The sequence below is a fragment of the Papilio xuthus genome, unplaced genomic scaffold, assembly GCF_000836235.2.
Source record: "Papilio xuthus unplaced genomic scaffold, Pxut_1.1 DF827756.1, whole genome shotgun sequence".
NCBI lineage: Eukaryota > Metazoa > Arthropoda > Insecta > Lepidoptera > Papilionidae > Papilio > Papilio xuthus.
The window spans coordinates 4,513,427-4,533,495 of NW_013530893.1; the positions used below are offsets into that span (position 1 = coordinate 4,513,427).

A 20,069-nucleotide genomic window follows, 5' to 3' on the forward strand; every position below is an offset into this window, starting at 1 on the left:
ACGGTGAAAGAAAACAACGTGATGCAACCTGCACATATCTGAGAAGAAATTCAAAGATATGTGTGAAGTCAACCAATTCACAATTAGACAGCGTTGTTGAATATAGCCAAATCACCCTTATCTTAGAGTAGGCTGAAATTCTTGTGATGTTATTTATCTTTCTATAGTATACTTACTATACTCTTTGAAATCACGTTAATGACCTAAAGGTCTATGTTACCAGGTCAGAAAATTAAAAAAAAAAGAAATTACGTTAAAATCGGGCGAGTTGTTTCGGAGATTACAATAAAATTCTGTCATGTGACTACAGCTGCCATCTGTTGTTTAATTTAGATAACATAGCAACAAATACAAGATCTACAAACCCAGACAATATTTTTTTTTATTTCTTACCACATAAATAATATTTTTATAATATTCTCGATTTTTAAATGAGAGTACACCAAAAATATTCGTAACTAAAAAGAGCTCTCTTTGCTAGCACAACTTAATTACAGACGAGCGGTTCGCAAACTCAAAGCCGCTTAGTATTTTCAACTTTTTGTAACTAAATACAGTTCATCGTGGGTTTCCACTGCCAAAACATTCAAACAAAAAGAATGTATCGCTCTTAGAAAACACTGAAATTACGATAAGATTTAGTACCCTTTAAAAATCATTATTAAATATATGTCTCTGGTGCTCTAACTATTTTAATCCATAGATCTTAAGTTTGCTTCTTTTAAGGAACTCTTCAAAAATCCTAATCCTATTTTATAACATTAATATTTTTAATAAAGAGACGTCAGTAAAAGTTAACTTGGTTCGCACATTTTTCAGCCATAAATCTGTCAGAGGTTATGAAGTGCAGTGAACATAAAACTGCGCTGTGTGTCGCCGTACTAAATCTTCTTGAAACAGACTACGATAAAAATTTATTTTTATTTTGACATCAAACATAACCTCAAAATCTCTGACAAACGAAACAAGTTACAAAAGCAACAATATTTGATAAGTTTAGTAATTATGTCCGTATTTAAATCGTCTTGCTAATGTTATAAATGGATGGATGTTTGTTTCAAGGTATCTAGAACGGCTGTAATGATCTCGGTGAAGTTTGTTATAGATGTAGAATATAGTCTGGAAAAACACATAGGCTAAATGTTTTTTTTTAATACCGCGCGGACTGAGTCGCGGGCGACAGCTAGTTCCCTATAAATTATCTAATACCGAATATAATCCTTTGGCGATTAATTCAGGTTCATTATAGTATGAAATATTAAAGACCATTGTATTCTAACCTTAATCTCTCTGTAATATAGTGCTCAAGTGCAACGCCCATAAAACTGACAGCCGTTGTTAAAATACTTCATTCTCCGTTTATTAAATTTATTTAAGAATACGTTTTACTCTTAAATCCTTACTTTCTTGTCTTCTTAGTATTTTTTATTTATGGAATGAAATAAAAAATTTTGTTTTAGTAACCTTTCCTTTCCCAAATAAAAATAAACAACGCATTGGCATATGCGGATGTCTATGGGAAGCGTTCGTTCGCCATTTCACCGAATGCAGTTGGACACTTGCTTATTTGTCACCTTACAATATTAAAAAAAAAACTTTAATTTGTAGTCAGCTAAGGCACGACTTGTCTGACAATTTTCAACTTTAAAACGAGAAGTACTTTCTTATAAAAAAAAAATAGACTAGAATATATTAAAAATGTAAGCTTATTTTCAACATATAAATTGCTGTCAATTACGAAGCGATCATGCTGTGATAGACAAGTAATAGCTCGGGGCCGATAACTAGTTTAGCTAGCTCGTCGTCAGAGCACTAACATATTTTATATTGAACATATTTACAACTCACGACACGGTATCAACATGACACAAATCTTGTTAAATTCGTTTACTCACTAGATTTTGCCCCAGATTTCGTTCGCGAGGAATTAAAAAAAAATCAGTAGTCTATGCGCTATTTTAGACAGTAAACTAAGTCTGTAACAGTAAATTATATTTGATTTTTTACTTTTCGTTTAGTTTTTTCGGGAAAACGGATTTATCTGATTGAACGCGGTCCCAACTAGAATTGTTTCGGAACTCATAAAAACAAAATAAAGCAAAATTGTTTTGATTAAATTTTTTCTAAAGTCCTTGTACTTATCTATTAATAATAAAAAAACTAGTTATGAAAATAGCCTGTCATCCAGGTATAGTGTAGCTTCCTAACTGTAAAAGAACTTTTCAAATCGGTTCAATAGTCTCGGAGCCCATTCAATGGAAACAATCAAATCTTTCCTCTTTATAATATTAGTATAGACCCAGGACTTGAAATACATAAAAGGAAAATAACTCACTTATCTAAATAAAATGAAACAGTCAAATTTGATCTTATCCATATATTACCTAATTAATACACCACACCAAAATACACAAACAATTTCAATATTAAATTATTTATCATATGTTTTGAATAATGATAAAATCCCTCTCTTTCTAAACTGTAAGGTTTATTAAATGATTTAATTCTTCATACATCGGTTCACCTAAATTCGCCGAAATGGTGAAGTGATTACTGCCCATAGACATCCACAATTGCAGATGTAATTTTAATCGACGGAGAAGACTCACAGAAAGAGAATATTTCCTCATACTATACATCAAATCCACATCCAATCCTTTCCTTTTAAGAAAAGGGTGAGATGGGAAAGAGGACTAAAAGCAGGCCTCCGGAACTTCTTCATATAGTTAATTCAAGTCCAAAATACATCATTATTCTCTAACATGTAATGTTGAATTATAAATCCTAGTAAAAGAAAATGAAAAAACAAACAAATAACCAAGTATATTGTTTTGGGTTTTAAGAAAATAGCTGGACCGTTATGGATCCGCTTAGCAAGAGATAGGAATACTTGGAAATCTTTAGAGGAGGCCTTTGTCAATTGACAAGCTTTTCAATACAAACAAGTTGCCGATCATTTAAATACTAGTAGAATTGTTTAAATTAATTTAGTTTTTTAGTTAATAGGCATGTATAACTATCATAAATTGTAAAAATTGTAAAGCAATAAAGGCTATTTTATTTTATTTATTTTATTTTATTATTGTAACAGACAATAAATTAAAATTACAATATTAAATATATTTATTAAATTTTATTATAATTAAAATTGCTCAATGTAAGAACAATTTCATTTATACATCACCCTATATTTTATTATTTACTTCTTAGTCTCTTATAAGCATAATTACTACACCCTAAACACTAATAAACATGTACCATTCCATATATAAAGGTCCAGAATAATACATATGTAAATAATGCACCGAAAAATCCACTTGTCAGCAAACTCTGTCTTGATTTATAATATTTATTCCAATTTGAACCAGCTTTAATCATAAACATTAGCCATAAAATGACTACTGCAAATACATAAAAGGCAAAGCCATATAATCCTGTAAGTCCAAGGACACCTGAAAAAGAAAAAAGTGTGTCAAAAGGTGAAGAAACACTTTGAAAACATTGAATTGAATGATTTATATTATACCAGTACAGTAGGGCAGTAGCACTGGCTTAGCATGGACTGTTTTGTCTCACTGGATCCAGTTAGTGCTACATTATGACAGCGCTGTTATTGAGTACTACTGTCCAACTGAACTGGCATAGTGTAATCATATTACAGATATTACTCCTGTAGACTGGAAACTTTGGTTTGGATTTTAAAAATTTGTAGATATCAGGTACTATAAAGATAAATGTTTTTTTGTAAATGTTGGTAAAGCGCTGTGCTAGACATCTTCAGGTTATAATTGAAATATTGAACAAAGTTTTCTACCTGCAGTGGAACCCGATAACGCAGCCATTGAAGTTCTACAATATTCCACAACTGCCGCATTATTTCTGAGGGCTGCTTCGCTATATGCTATCGGTTCTGGTTTATTGTCTTTTGATTTAACAATTGCCGACATTTTAAAAGTTAATTTGTGTATTAAATAGCCACTTTAATATTAAAATCTATCGTAGATTGACAACTGACTTTTACTGACAGCTCTCAGGGTTGGTGACATTGACAGTCACAGATTAAGTTAATAATTGTGACTTTGATTTTCCTGCAACAGATGTTATTTTATCTTTAATATTCGCCAGGCAATATATTTGGACCTCGGATTTTGTTCATTTATTAGTTTTATTATTTTATCAATAGTTATTCACTGTTCAATGACCTGCATGCTTGTTTGCCTTCTTTTACTATGAAAACTATTTACAAATGATAAAAAGTAATCGAAAATATCGTTCTAAACAAATTACAATTCAATTTGGGCTGGATTTAGCCAGTCTTTTAAGACTTGTGTCGGGAGACATTACCGTATAACCTAAAATAAAATTTAGAAGGAAGTAGAGCCGATAAGTTATGCAAAATGCATGCCATTTTGATGCCGTTGCTTATACGAACATTTTACATATACTGTTTTTATTTACATTAATATTACGACCCGTCAACTCACACATTCAAATACGATTTGAGTTTGACACACTCACACATTCATAACATTCTGTGGTAATTTTTCGCGGCATCAAGCGTCGGTGAACTTATTTTCTATTGAATAATATAAATCAAGTTAAATAATTTACTGTTTTGTGTGTATACATTAATGTAAAGAAATAAAGCCGTCAAAAGTAACTTAAACAGAACTGTTTGTGTAAGTTTTTCGTCATTTTCTTGATTATAAAAATATGATGGCGCGTGGATGACACTTGCAGAGGGTTCCTATTCGGAACAAAATAGGACTTTGCTCAAATGATAATTTAACGTTGGTGATTTTGTGAATTGTTTAGGATCCTGTGTGTAGTAAGCGTTCTGAAATTGTTACTTTCAAGTTTATATGCCTTGTAACAAATTTGTTAAAATGAAAATTAAGTTTCCGATTCGGGACTTAGTAGCAAATTGCTTTTGCTCACCCGCTTGGTTGGTGTGCAACCATTATGATCGGAGGACATTGAAATAGCACAACGTCATGCTAACTTACGTATTTAAAATTAATTGTCATAAAAAGTCTGTAAAATATATGAATACGGTTCATTTTTCATGAATTATTCAATAACCTAGCTGACACAGGACACAACTTCATTTCGTTTCTTTTGTTTCAGCGGAAGGTTGTACAAAAATTTTACATTATTCAATTTAATTCGCTTACATTGACTTTATTTTTACTATTCTCTGGTTGACATTTATTTGGATTTAAAAAAACGCATCGAAAGTTTTATCGCCGATATTGTTGAATGAAATTACGTCAGTGCCCTAATTTAGATTCTAAATGATTTTTAACGGGTAGTGATGGACGAATCTGAGGATAATTTGAGTGCAGAGGATATAAAAGTTGATAATACAAGTTTTATTAAAATTAAATCTAAAAAGAAATCTCTTGTTGAGAGGGAATTGGAAACAAGTTTAACTGCAAGGGTGACTTCTCCTGTAACCAATTGGGACAATAGTAGCACAAGCCGTTATGGCAGAGCACGCAGGCTTAAATCGGAGTTAGATTCCAGTGACTCTGAAAGATCAGTTAAAGTTATAAAATCACCGAAGATTGATAGATCGCCAGTTCGAATACAGTCACCTGTTTATAAAATGCATGCATCGAATTCACCTTTAAGCATGGAAAAATCACAGCAAGGAGAAAATAAACTTGAAACTCAAATCGAGAATATTTATAGTGAAAATATATCACTAAGTCGTTTTGGATCGGAAGAAAAAAGAATTTTATCGCCTGCTAAAAAGTTTCCCAATGCCTACATGAGACAGGACTTGATACAAAGTAAGGAGAAGGAGAAAGAAGAGTCAATAACATTAATAAAAACTCTTTTCTCACCTGTAAATGTAAATAAACCATCAACCCATATTGGTGATGTCTTAGAAAGGTCTTCCGAGAAATATAGTTTAGGAACGAAGCACATTGATACATCATCGGTGGTGAAAACATTAGATTTTGATGGCAACAAGAAAAAGAAAAAGGAAATTATAGATAATAAAATTACTTTATCAAAGAGTGAGATATTTGACATGGAAGCGAAGTGTGAATATCAAGTTGGAGACTTGGCTTGGGCTAGAATGGGCACATATCCGTTCTGGCCTTGCATTGTCACTAGAGATCCCGCCAGTGGAACATTTATTAAGAAGAAATGTAAGTAAATAAACTTAATTAACAATTAACATAAAAGCAAAATCTATATAAGTTTTAAATAATTAGTAGCCTATATGTTCTTCCAGACTCTGTTATTTATGGAAGCCAAATTTCATCAAGATCCAGTCAGCTGTTCTGGAGATACCTTCAAACAAACATTGATCCATCCATCTAAACATTCGCTTTTATAATATTAGTAAGACTAGATAATTTAGAATCTATTAAAATTTTCTATTTTAAAACCAAAGACTAATATTAAATAATTTACAAATGCTATTTAAAAAAAAGTGGGAGCCTTCAAAAGTAGAAAGAATAGGCATTTATTAAGGACATATACCATTTTTCAATCACATCACCACTTAACATCAGGTGGGATGGTGGTCAAGCGCTAACTTATTTATTTTAAAAACAAAAACTACCAAAGTAATATTTATTTTAAATAATTTGTATTTTCCTACAAGCTACTTGTGAGTCAAGACATCTACGGGATTGTAAGTTAAAATATATTTAATTAAAATCTTATATTTAAGTCTGATAACCATAAATTTTAAAAATATACATTATAGTATAATATATGAAATTAGCGTTAGCTTCCACTGCAGAAATGTCAAAAAAACATATTGTTGCTTCTTTCAATAAATAGAATGAGATGGTTCAAAATAAGTATTTGTACTTTTAGGCATCAATATTTAGAATCATTTAGAGAGAATGGCGCACTTTCGTTACCAAGTCAAGTGTCAGATTGATAAGTGTGGGGACATAAACGTTGATATTTTATTATAATAATAATAATAAGACATGTAATCCGTTCAAAAACATTACAACACAATCAAAAAGAAAAATCAAAGAAATTACAATGAAGCATTGCAATGCAGAACAGATAGGGCCTTTTCTCAGCTGTATGTTTATAACCCCGGGGGGCAAAAACACTGATATTCTATTCTGCAAAAGCCTTTACGCCCTCAGTACGTCAGTTACAGCAATTAATAACATAAATTAAGTATTTTGAAAGGCGGGCCAATGATTCAAGGGAAATTTAATAAGGCTAGTGTTGCGCCAGTACACCGGCACAGTGTCGGTTTCTCTTCCTAACAGTACAAATGACTTAGGGTCCTTCAAGAATGTGTGGTTCTTCTAGTATTGCTTATGTCTATGGTCGTAGATAAACACTTTAGTGTTCCCACTGTTTGTGTGCCCCTATATCTTTAAAAAAATTAGGCTATGGAAACTAATGATGTTATATATTTTGACTAGTAATGTTGATTGCAATAATTCAATATATTTTTGTACTGTAATGTTATTAAAAATAAACATTTGATAAGTGGAATGTGTTCAATAAAATATTTAGGTAATGTTATATTAAAAAGTTTATCTTCTGTTTATAATCTTAATGAAAACATTGTATGTAAATTATGAAATAGTATGACATACTTTTAAAACTAAATGTATATCACTGTCTCCGTCTCTCAGCAGAGTCAAAAGCTTTGCTTATCCTTATTTCATCATCAGCTGATTATAGATCCCAACTGAGGACTGAGCCTAGCATAAGTAATGGGTGACTATGCTATAGTCAACCACAGTCTAGTGCGGGTCGACTTCACATATTTCTTTGAATTTCTCAGCATATGCAGATTGGGTCACAATGTTTTCTGTCACAACATTTAATGGTTTTACCAAAAAATAAAAATCCAACTTGATACCTTCACGCGTTTATGAGAAAAAGGGTCTTGACAGACATACGGACGACAAAGTGATCCTAAAAGGGTTCCGTTTTTTCCTTTGAGGTACGGAACCCTAAAAAATAACACTGTACAACTATGGTTGTCTTTAACTTAATAATTTAATTTTAAAAAAATAAATTAACAAATCAGTTAATATTGATTCTTTTATATTGACTTCATGTAATAGATAAGAGAAGTCGACTCCGAAACATAATTTAACTGGTTTAAAAGACAGAGCTATTAATTTTCAGAAAAAATTCTTTTTGTTCATTAATTTTTTTTTTTATAGTATTGGGTCGTTCGGAACGTGATATCCTACATGTTACATTCCTGGGTGACAATGGAAGACGTGGATGGATTATGCAGAATATGCTACGAAAATTTCTGGGACTACTAGAGTTTGAAACCACTAGAGAAAAATTTTCAGTAGAGGTAAAATTTATTTATATTATTTTACAGTTGTAAAAAGATGCAATATGATTATTTTAATATGAGATTCTTACTAAGTTAAGTATAGACAAGAGCATTCACTTGTAACAACCAGAGTTAGGGGTGACTAGGCCATAGTCAACCACACTGGCCAAGTGCGGGTTGACTTCACACATATCATTGAATTTCTTCTCAGATATGTGCAGGTTGCATTATGATGCTTTCCTTCACCGTATGAACGTCGGATAAATGTTCATATGTAAATAGAAAATGTGGAAATGGAAATGGAAAAACACATTGGTACATGGCGGGATTCGAACCCAGGACCTGCAGATTGCAAGTCAAGTGCCTAAACCCTTGAGCCACCGACGCTCTCTTTTACATAGAAATGCTCATGAGAATGCTCTAGTGTATTTTCTCCTTTAAATATCAAATACAGTTACTTACAAAAATATATATAAAGTATTTGTTTGTTAATCAGTTTGAAATTCATAGGAAAAGAAACGTGATCCAAGATTGTATGCAGCCTTCTTTATATCAGAAAAGAAGCAACCACAATGGGCTATATCAGTAGATGAAGCAGAAACATTACTACGGGAACCAAAAAGGCTAAGAATAGATATATTACGAGATATGCTAGGAAATGCTAAGCCTAATAAAGTTACTGGAAAAATAGAAAAAAGAGAAACAAGAACAAATAGTGATGTGTCATTAAGTGAGAGTTTGTATGATACGTTGTTTTCTGAAGATGATACAAAAATAAATGATAATGAACAATTTAAAAGAAAAACTAGAAACAAATCTTTAGATGTATCCGAAGTTGTTACTGCGTGTCTAGATAATATGGCCGCAAAAACTGGTATAACTAAAATTCAAAAGCAATCCCATATGGATAGATGGTTGCAGAAAGCAAAATCGAAGACACCAGAGAAATCTTTTTATAAAACACAAAGTAAAACAGATAAATCAACAAAATTTAAGTCTAATGAGAATTGGTCAAGACGATCTCTCAGCCTTAGAAGATCTAGAAAGGAATCTCATGATATAATTGAAGTTAAATTATTATCACATCAAAATGAACATGATTATAGTAAGAAAAATTATGATGAATTTACTAAACCTAACAATGATAAAGTAGATATAACCAAAGAAGTTAACAAACATCATCAAGGAACCATAAATGAATCATTACAAGAAGAAATGGTTAACGAATCTGTAAATAATCAAAACAATGACGATAATTTAGTACAAAAACAATTAATTGCGTCCAAAAATGACGCTGAGTTAATGCAAATAGATTTAAATCATAAAGTACAAGATAAAGAAACTAAAGGAAATGCTGAATTACAGCCTGATAATCTAGATCAAGTTATTTGTAATGGATTTGAAAATGTGTCATATCTAGACCGAAATAAAGACATCTTAGATACTACTGTTCTAGAAAAAGTTGAAACTCTAGATATTGAACATAGTGTAAACGAAATTGTGGATTCAAAAACGAATACTGATCAAGAGGCGCGAAATCTTGTTGGTGTAATTAATATAGAAAAAACACAAATTAATGAAAGTATAGAAATTAAAGAAAATCATGTTGAAATACAGGAATTAGACAACGACAAATCACAGAGGGTATCAAATAAGAATTTACTTGATTTTGTGGATTCCGATGACACAAAAGTGCATGAGAAAGTTATAAATTTGACGGAAAATTGTTTAGTTTTGACAAAATCAGACGGATGTCAATCCAACGATATAGAAATGGTCGCAGCAACAAACGACCCAGATAATTTTGATAACCATGACAACTTTACGGAATCAGACAATGATAGATTTAAAAGTGAATCCACTGACATAAAAATGGTTGAAGAAATTACAAATTTGCCAGATAATATTGAAAATCATGGAAATTTAATTGAATCAAACAATGAGAATTCAAAAAGCGTATTAGACGAGAATGCTTTGGAGTCTAATGACATAGAAATGATGGAGAGTATTGAAAATCAAAATTTAAATATAAATAATCCATCAACAAGTAATTGCGAGTCAATAGAGTCTAACAAATCTGATAAATTAACCGTAATAAAAAATATAGAGAATAATCAGATGTTAGAAAACCAAAAAATAGAATCAGAAGAGTGTGAGGAATATATGGATAGTACATCTTTAAAAGATGAACAAAGAGAAAATCAAATTTTAGAAAATCATGAAAAATTTAATACTGTAAATGTCAAATCAATTCGTTCAAACGATAATGAAGTTCCTAATTCCTTTTCGAGTGGTTACTCCAGTTCTATTCCTGATGAAAATGATGTTGACGATAATATACAAATTTTGAATGATACAGAAACTACTTCAAATATAAATGAAGGGAATTTGCCAAACTCTAAAACATTACACGAAATTAACACAGACAATTTCATTGATGAAGTAAAAAATATAGCGGAAAAAGAACATGAAGTAGATAAGAATATTTTTGAAGAGATAGATTCTAAGCTAAATCAAAAAATGACTTATAATAGTGACCAAATGATTTCCATAGTTTTTACTGAAGATAAAACTAATTCTGACAATCAATCAGCTAAAAGTTTAAATTCAGATGTTGAATCGATAACTTCTGAAAATACTGAAGAATTAAATTCCAAAAATTCTAAATCTGAACATGAAAAAGATAAAAATGAAACTCATATAGAGATGTTGCAAAAGGCTAATTGGAAAGTGAAAGCGGTTATTGACGATAATAAATCATTAAGAATGACATTAGACAGGACAGTTGAAAAGAAAACGAACAAATCTAAAAATGAATTAGAAGATCCTGAATTTTTAAAGTATTTAGAAATTAGACAGGACGCAGTGATGGATGAACATCCTGAACTAACACAAGACGAAATAACACGTTATCTGTACAAAACATGGCAATATGAGGAGAATTCTAAATCTGAAAGTAAAAAAACAGATGAAATGGAACAAGCTAATTTAGTTAAAGGTCTTAAAAAAGAAACAACACAACCTAAGAGAGTAAAAAAGAAAATTAAAGTAGACAAAGAGATAAACGACGAAGAGGATTTTATTCCTAAATCGAAATCGAAACGTAGAATTGCAAGACCGTGTTACAATGAAGATTTTAATGATAATTCAGATTTAGATATGGATGATGAAATACAATTATTTGATATTTTCAAAACTAAAAACAGACAATTCAAAGGGAAAAATAATGAAAATCCAATTGACACGCAAAATAATATTCCAAACGGAAATATAGAGGAATCTCGTAATGACGCAAACTTTTTAAGTGAAGATGATTTTGATCAAGTAGAAGAATATTTCAAACAACTCACAGAACCAAAGCCGAATATATTTAAAGGTCTTTTGAGAGAAAAACTTTGTGAAGTTTGCGAGAAAACTGGTAATCTAGTTAAATGCAAAGGCTGTCATTGTATGTTTCATGTTGAATGTACTAAAAAAGAGACGGAAGTTATTGACAAACAGTTACCTTCTAGAGGAAGAAAGAAGAAGAAGAGAAATAGAGGTAGAAAGCAGAAGGGTTTAGATGATTCTAACGGTTTAGATGGAGATAGCCAAAGTGATGAGAAATCACAAGAATTTAATGCATCAGAAGAGAATTCATTAGATGACCTTGAATCTCATATAATCGTAGATGCAAATAACTTTGAAGCACAATTAAGTGATAAAATGAAAGAAATTATCGACAAACAAAACGAATATTACTCGGATTCAAGTGAATATGCATTAGATTGGAGTGATACAGAAGTGGGTAAATGTAAAATAATCGATATTAAACTACCTACAAAAAATCGTAATTCCGATACAGATTATACAGATTTCAAATGTCATAATTGTTTACAATACGACAAACCTATTTGTTTCGTATGTAGGGCTGCCACATCACCGAAAGGTATAGAATACAGACAAAGATGTCAATTAGCACACTGTAATAAATATTACCATTTGGAATGTTTGGAACATTGGCCTCAGACGCAGTATCATTCTGGTGAAGTTCTAAGAAATAATAAAAATATTAAAGGTTTTTTTGAACCTGTCGTATGTCCGCGACATGTTTGTCATACGTGTGTAAGTGATGACCCTAGAGGTTGTAAGACTAGATTCAGTGGTGATAAACTCGCGCGTTGTGTCAGATGTCCTGCGACATATCATTCCTTCACCAAATGTCTTCCAGCTGGCTCTCAGATATTGTCAGCGTCGCATATTATTTGTCCAAGACATTATGAGCATAGGTGAGTCAATTTACATTAATACATGAAGCTTTGTATTTCATTAATCGTGGGTTTCTGATACTGAAATTTCCGTTGAAAACATATTGCCATCTCTGTTTTGTCAAACATGTTTTATACAGAGATTTTGGTCTCAGAAACCAACCTTAAAGAAAATTGCTCGAAGCGATGAAAGTAAAATTTTACATAAAATTAATAGAGATAAAGTGTATAAACCTATCTTAGTAATATTATTATTGTGAATGTTTAGATGGATGGATGGATGTTTGTTTGATATCTCTGGAACGGCTCAGATATAGCTGAAATTTGGCCTACATATATAACATAATCATGAAGAACACATGTGCTACTAATTATGTATTTTTTAAATTCCGCATGGACGGAGTCGCGGGCGACAGCTATTTATAAATTTAAAAAAAAACTATGAAATATGGTCAAATTTCGACAAATAGGCGACCAATATTATACAGTAAAATAATATTTTATATTATAGGCCCGGCAAAGTACCATGTCATGTTAACACTGGTTGGTGTTTCATCTGTGCGTTGGGTGGGTCGCTCATCTGCTGCGAGTACTGTCCCACATCATTCCACGCTGAGTGCCTTAATATTAAACCTCCTGAAGGTAATTATAAGGTACACAGACCGTGGTGGAATGCAGAGCTAGATTTTTGATGGCAAAGAAAATTATGCTTTATAGGATTGGAACAAGGTTTAATATTACTTTGCATGTCTTATGAAAAGTGAAATTAAGCCTTTAATCTTATAAAGCTATTTGAGAATAATATGCTTTGCTCTCTGCCTAGGTCTGTGTGAATGGTCCCTATCACATAATTATGTTAAGTAAAAAATCACATTTTCAAAATTTACTTGAACTTCAATATTGTAACTTAGTGCTACCTTATACGTCCCCACTTAGGGGCTCGGAGCCTACCTTAAGTTAAGATTGATTAGGCCATAGTCAACCACACTGGCCAAGTGCGGGTTGACTTCACTCATATCTTTGAATTTCTTCTCAGATATGTGCAGGTTGCATCACGATGTTTTCCTTCACCGTAAGAACGTCAGATAAATGTACATATGTAAATCGGAAATCGAAAAATACGATACGAAACCAAGACCTGCAGATCACAAGTCAAGTGCTTAAACCCCAGTGCCACCGAGGCTCTGTAATTTTGCCTTATAACTAATATATTATATTAAACTACATACATTTGTATTTTTTCCTGTTTGTATGTATGTATGTTATTTTCCAGGTGGATATATGTGTGAAGATTGTGAAACAGGATGCTTACCATTGTATGGAGAAATGGTGTGGGTCAAATTAGGTCATTATAGGTGAGTTTCTAGTTTAAAATATAATAATACAACTCTGTCTTAATCAGGAAGAATCCTTAACCTATTACTTACATTCTCATCCACAAAGAAATCTTATTTACTGCGGGTTTATTATTACGGTTATTTACTCAGGAACAAATATAGTGATCTTTTTCATATTTCACAAAACAGATATAATATATTTTAAACAGAGATTAAGTAATCAGTTTTTCATGAACATGTGGTTTTTATAACAGATGGTGGCCTGGAATAATCCTGCATCCGTCAGAGATCCCTCCTAACATCTTAGCAGTGAAGCACTCTCCCGGTGAATTTGTGGTCAGGTTTTTTGGTCAGTACGATCACTACTGGGTCAATAGAGGACGAGTGTTTCCCTTCCAAGAAGGTAAGTGAATGGATAATTGTATAGATATGATGGATGGATGGATGTTTGTTAGGAGATATCTCCAGAACGGTTGCATGGATCCCAATGAAGTTTGATATAGATGTAGAACATACTCCGGAAGTACACATATGCTATATTAAAAAAAATCCGCGGACGGAGTCTCGGGTTAAAGCTAGTATGTAAATTTGAGATATTATAACATTATAGTTATGTAAAAAAATATGTCCATAGACATTTTTTTCTGTCATTTTTTGTTTTTTACATACATGAAGCTAATTTAAATTTATTATTAACTAGCTGTCGCCTGCAACTCCGTCCGCGTGGATATAGAGATATCTTTAAACACCCATCCATCCATCCACATCACATCCATCTAAACATTCGCTTTTATAATATTAGTAAGTTAAATAAAAAGCAGCTCTTCAAGGCATAAATTCGAAAAAAAGAATAAATAGTATCCTATGTCCGTCTCCTGGCTCTAAGCTACCTCCTCACCAATTTTCAGGCATATCGGTAAAGCCGTTCTTGAGTTATAAATAGTGTAACTAACACGACTTTTTTATATATTATATAATTTGCAGGTGATACAGGCAAAGTGTCAAATCAGAAATCAAAGATAGACGCAGCATTCAATATGGCGATGGAGCACGCGCAAAGAGCTTGCGAGATACTAAAGAGTAAGTTATTACTATTTACTTAAATGTACTTCGTCAAATCAAGTATACTTATGGGAAGAGAAGTGACCACACAGAAGAGACGTCAAGTAGAAACAATTGTGTGTACAGTCTGATGATTGTGCATGCCGGAGGACTCTTTTTAGACCTGTTTCCCTTCCCTACCTTTTCCTACAAGGAAAGGATTGGAAGGGAGGGTACTCAGTAGGGACTATATACTCTTCTTTTATAGGGTATAATTAAAGAGTATATTTAGAGTTATAAGGAAGAGATGAGAAGGGAATGTGGATTTGGCAGAGGAGGGAACGCATAGAAGGGGATATATTCTGTTTCTGTTTGTCCCCTCCGCTGTCGATTAAGGGTAGGCAATGCATCTGTAATTGTAGATGTCTATGGCCATATACTTATTTGTTTATGGTAATAATTTTTTTATTATTATTCAGAAGTATCACCAGATGAAGAAGAGACCCCAGACTTCGCATCTTCTCTCCTGCCGCCGCACTACGTGAAGCTGAAGGTGAACAAGCCGTGCGGCTCGCTGTGCGGGAAGAGGATAGATGTAGAGGAGAGCTCGCTCACACAGTGCGAGTGTAATCCTGATGAAGAAGATCCTTGTGGACCTTACTCACAGTGCCTTAATAGGTGAGTTAAACACATATAAAATGTTTGAAAAAAAAAATTGTGGGCAAGACAGGTTAAATGAATAGAGAAGAAAATTTACCAACTGTTGCCTGTGACTCCGTCCGCACGGAATCAAAAAAATCTATGTAAGTAGTCTATGTGTTCTTCCAGGCTATGTTCAACGTCTGTGTCAAATTTCAGCAAGATTTGTCAAACCCTTTTGGAGATACCTTCTTACAGACATCTATCCATCTAAACATTCTCAAATATTATTATAATAAAGATTGTGAAGAATTTAAATCTATATACAGCTTGTCCTCATCAAAGTTACAATTATTGTTTTTCTGTTTGTCTGTATGTCCTGGCTTTGTTTGTTCCGGATAATCTCCGGAACGGCTGGTCCGATTTTGACGGCGCTTTGACGGGCACGTTATAGGCTACTTATTTAAAATCCTTGTTATACTTTTAAATATCTTTATGTTGGGATAAAATAATATGTTATTTCTCAGGATGCTGCTAACAGAGTGTGGTCCAACTTGTCGCGCGGGGGAGAGATGTAATAACCGTGCCTTTGAGAAGCGTCTCTACCCCAAACTGGTGCCTTACCGCACCCCACAGAGGGGATGGGGGTTGAAGACTTTAGAGGATATTAAAGCAGGTAATTACAGTATCAACTTTTAATATAACATCGGTTATAACGACTAATCGGTTATTCTGACCAAAATCACGGTTGAGCGCTTAAACTATGCAATTTCTTCTTTTAGTTATAGTAAGATGAATTTATCTGGCGCGACAGAACTAAGATATTATTTATCTGCTTAACGAATTAGTTAAATTTAACGCACTAACCGTTGGTAGGAGACCAAAATTTCTGCATGAAACATATCGTCATCTATGTCATTATCTTTGACAAGATAGATAAAAATATTTTAATCTGGGATTTTGGTCTCGGAAACCCACAGTAAACTATAGATTTAGTATATGAGAAATCACAATCAAGGCAAGACAGATCTGATAAGAATCTTGTAGCACTTTAGCATTGATAGAGGGCGCTACTGTACTGTAGTTCCAGTTTTGCCCACTAGAGGGAATTTGTCGCAGTTTAAAAATACTAAAAATATTGTTTTCAGGCCAATTCGTAATAGAGTACGTAGGAGAATTAATAGACGAAGAAGAGTTTAAGAGAAGAATGCAGAGAAAATATGAGATACGAGATGAGAACTATTACTTTTTAACTCTAGATAAAGAGAGAATGATTGATGCTGGACCTAAAGGGAATCTGGCTAGGTAAGTAACGCACCCAGAGTTAATTGTTCGCTACGGGTTGATTTTGCATGGGACAATTAGTAAATTGGTGATGAGGACATTGTCATATTGACTACTAGCAGTTGCCCGCAACTTCGTCGGCGAGGAATTAATGATAATTTACTAATATTATAAATTCAAATGTCTGGATGGATGGATGGATGTTTGTTTGCTAGAAGGTATCTCCAGAACGGCTGTATGTATCTCGCTTAAATTTAGCACGGATGTAAAACATAGTGAGGAAAAACACATAGGCTTTTTAAGTTTTTTTTTTTAATTTAATGCGGACGGAGTCGCGGGCCACAGCTAGTAAAAAAAAATTAAAAACGCAAAAATATTCGTTTTATATGTTGTGTTATTACCTAGAATATTATGAACATTTTTTTATTTTCTTTTTTTTATTAAAACAATATTATATTTTGTCTATTCCAGATTTATGAATCATTGCTGCGAACCAAACTGTGAGACTCAGAAATGGACGGTACTGGGTGATGTCAGAGTTGGACTGTTTGCTATGAGAGATATACCAGCTGTACGTATCATCATCATCAGCTCATACATCCCCATTAGGCTTAGAGCCTACTCTAAGTTAATGACTAGGTCATAGTCAAAGCTGACCCAGTGTGGTTTGACTTAACACATATCTTTGAACTTCTTCACAGATATGTGCATCACGATGTTTTCCTTCACCGTAAGAACATAGGATAAATGTACATATGTAAATAGAAAAATACATTGGTATATGGCGGGATTCGAACCCAAGACCTGTAGGTTACAAGTCAACTACTTAACCCCTGACACACTGACGCTTGATGTTTATATCTTACTAATATTATAAACTAGATGTGGCCCGCGACTTCGACCGTACGGGATTTAAAAAAAAATAAATAATTAGCCTATGTGTTTGTGCAGACTATGTTCTACATTTGTGCCATATCTCATCAAGATCTAGTGAGTCGTTTTGTAGATACCTTCAAACAAACATCCATCCATCCATTTAAACAAAACGCATTTATAATATTAGTAAGATGTGAATGTTTAGATGGATTTTTGTTGGAAGGTATCTAAAGAACGGCTGAATGGATCACGATGAAAATTGGCATACATATAGAACTTGAACTTGAAGAACACATAGGCTACTAATATTTTTTTTTATTTAGGGCGAATGGAGTCGCGTGTGATAGCTAGTTATTAAAATGTTTTTTTTTTTACAGAATAGTGAAGTGACTTTCAATTATAATTTACAATGCGCGGGAATTGAGAAGAAACAATGTCTTTGCGGAGCTAAAAGATGTTCAGGTTACATTGGAGCTAAACCTAAACAGGTTAGTTTACTTAGTTTTTTTTTTAGTTTAGTTGTAATTTGAAATAAATTTTCTATCTAAGGTTTCACTGAAAGCTCTTGATGCTAAATGGCGATCATTTTGGTGTGCTTTTTGGTTACTTTGTCCTCCAGCTTTTGAGTTGGCACGTCGATAACAAGGGTACCCATATGATCTATGTGCCAACTTATGTACATGTGATTGTAAAACATAATCTTACATAGTTTGAATTATTATTAGTACAAGGAAATTGTAACTTTATAATGTTGATGTAAATACCTTAAAATATTGAAATTTTATTTTTTTTATTTTGGAGAGTTTTTTATATGAATGTTTCGACAGACACCATGATATATTTCCGAAATGAGAAATTTTTAATTTTTTTTTTCTTTTGGAGATCAATATAAGTGTAAAATATTTATATTTATATGTTAAAAATATTAATTCCGACATATCTATAAACTTTCAGAGTGAACAACCAAAGAAGAAAAAGGACGTAACAAAACGTACATATAAAAAACGAAAAGTGGAATATTCTCCCACAGTTCGTCCGAAGCCTGTCAAACGACAGACATCTCGCTCTAACCCAAAGGAACTGACAGAGATAGAGAAAGATTTGCTCATAATAAAGCTGGCTACAAGCGGAATGTCAAGCGATTCAGATTGTAGTGGAAGATTTAGTGTAGATAGTGCGAAAGAGACGAAAGCTATGAAAAGAAAAAGAGATAGAATATCACCAGAAGATTTGTACAATGGATTATCTCCTAATAATAAAAGATTTAAGGAAGACGATTGATTTATAATTTGCAAAGAAAATGTGAATCAAACTAATTTTCATCGATTATTGGATGAAATTGTGTTCAAATTATGTAAAATAAATACCACAATATTTAGAATAATTGCTAAATATTATAGTAATTATTCGAATTTTTAACACTTTTCATGCCAAGATATATTGATATGAAAGTCAACATCATTGAATGTGTTAAATGGTATTTAAACACTGACCTCTATAAATAGACTGGCTATAAGACGTAGAATTTTGTGCCTATTTGATCTTCGCCATTTTGGCGCTGATAGAGTTGTTGCGGTGGTTTGAATAGGAACTAATAATATAGATAGAAAACTGTCAGGTAAACAGAGAGAAGCAAAATAATTTCCAATCGCCTATCCATTTATAAGTCAGTGGATTTAAGTTTTTTTTTATATACAAAGGGATAATAGTGATGAAAAATCAATATTGAAGTTTTATCGATATCGACAATTTTTTTTCGAAAATATTTGAAGGAATAAAATAGTGATGTGACTTAAAATATCGATAAATCTATTGGAACTTTAAAAATGCAAATATTTGTCTGTTTTTTATCGAATATAGTTGAGTGCATTATTTTTTTTGTTTATTGTAATTAAATATTTTTAAGATGTTCGTTTTTTAGTTTTATGTTATATAAAAAAAATGTAAATTGAAATGAATTTTCCTGCAATAAAAACCAATATCTATCTATATTATGTAGTTTTATTTATATATTTTAATTAAAATAAAATATTTCAACAAAGTTGTTTGTAGTTTTTCATTTTAAAAATAAATGGCGCTGATTCCAAAAAATACTTTATTTCTAAAAATTTAAATTAACGTTTAATTTTCTTAACAATATAAAAAATAAGTATTTTTTTACAATTATTGAATGAATTACTTTATACAAAATCATTACCAAAGCTCTAAAACATGAAAATCTAATATTTGGGCTTACTTAGGTACTTATAAAATGTTAAACGGAATTTTCAATTTTATGCTCATAGTTATAAGGATGAATATACATTTTTCTTATGTCACCTAAAAGAAATATTCTTTATTAAGATCTAA

General features: G+C 32.2%; 1 protein-coding gene across 2 annotated transcripts; it reads left to right on the forward strand.

Annotated features, from left to right (window-relative positions):
* Window positions 1-5,152: 5,152 nt before the first annotated feature.
* On the forward strand, window positions 5,153-19,419 carry LOC106116347 (putative leucine-rich repeat-containing protein DDB_G0290503). Of its 2 annotated transcripts, none has more exons than XM_013310137.1 (13): window positions 5,153-6,161; window positions 8,172-8,314; window positions 8,807-12,564; window positions 13,055-13,185; window positions 13,817-13,898; window positions 14,135-14,283; window positions 14,865-14,960; window positions 15,401-15,599; window positions 16,088-16,236; window positions 16,709-16,865; window positions 17,316-17,415; window positions 18,098-18,208; window positions 18,675-19,419. In XM_013310137.1, the coding sequence occupies exons 1-13, from the start codon at window positions 5,315-5,317 to the stop codon at window positions 18,999-19,001; spliced, it is 6,249 nt and encodes a 2,082-aa protein (XP_013165591.1). In that variant the 5' UTR covers window positions 5,153-5,314; the 3' UTR covers window positions 19,002-19,419. The 2 variants fall into 2 exon arrangements, with proteins under 2 accessions (XP_013165591.1, XP_013165592.1); XM_013310138.1 differs by lacking the exon at window positions 5,153-6,161 and adding an exon at window positions 6,416-6,652.
* The last annotated feature ends 650 nt before the right edge of the window (window positions 19,420-20,069 follow it).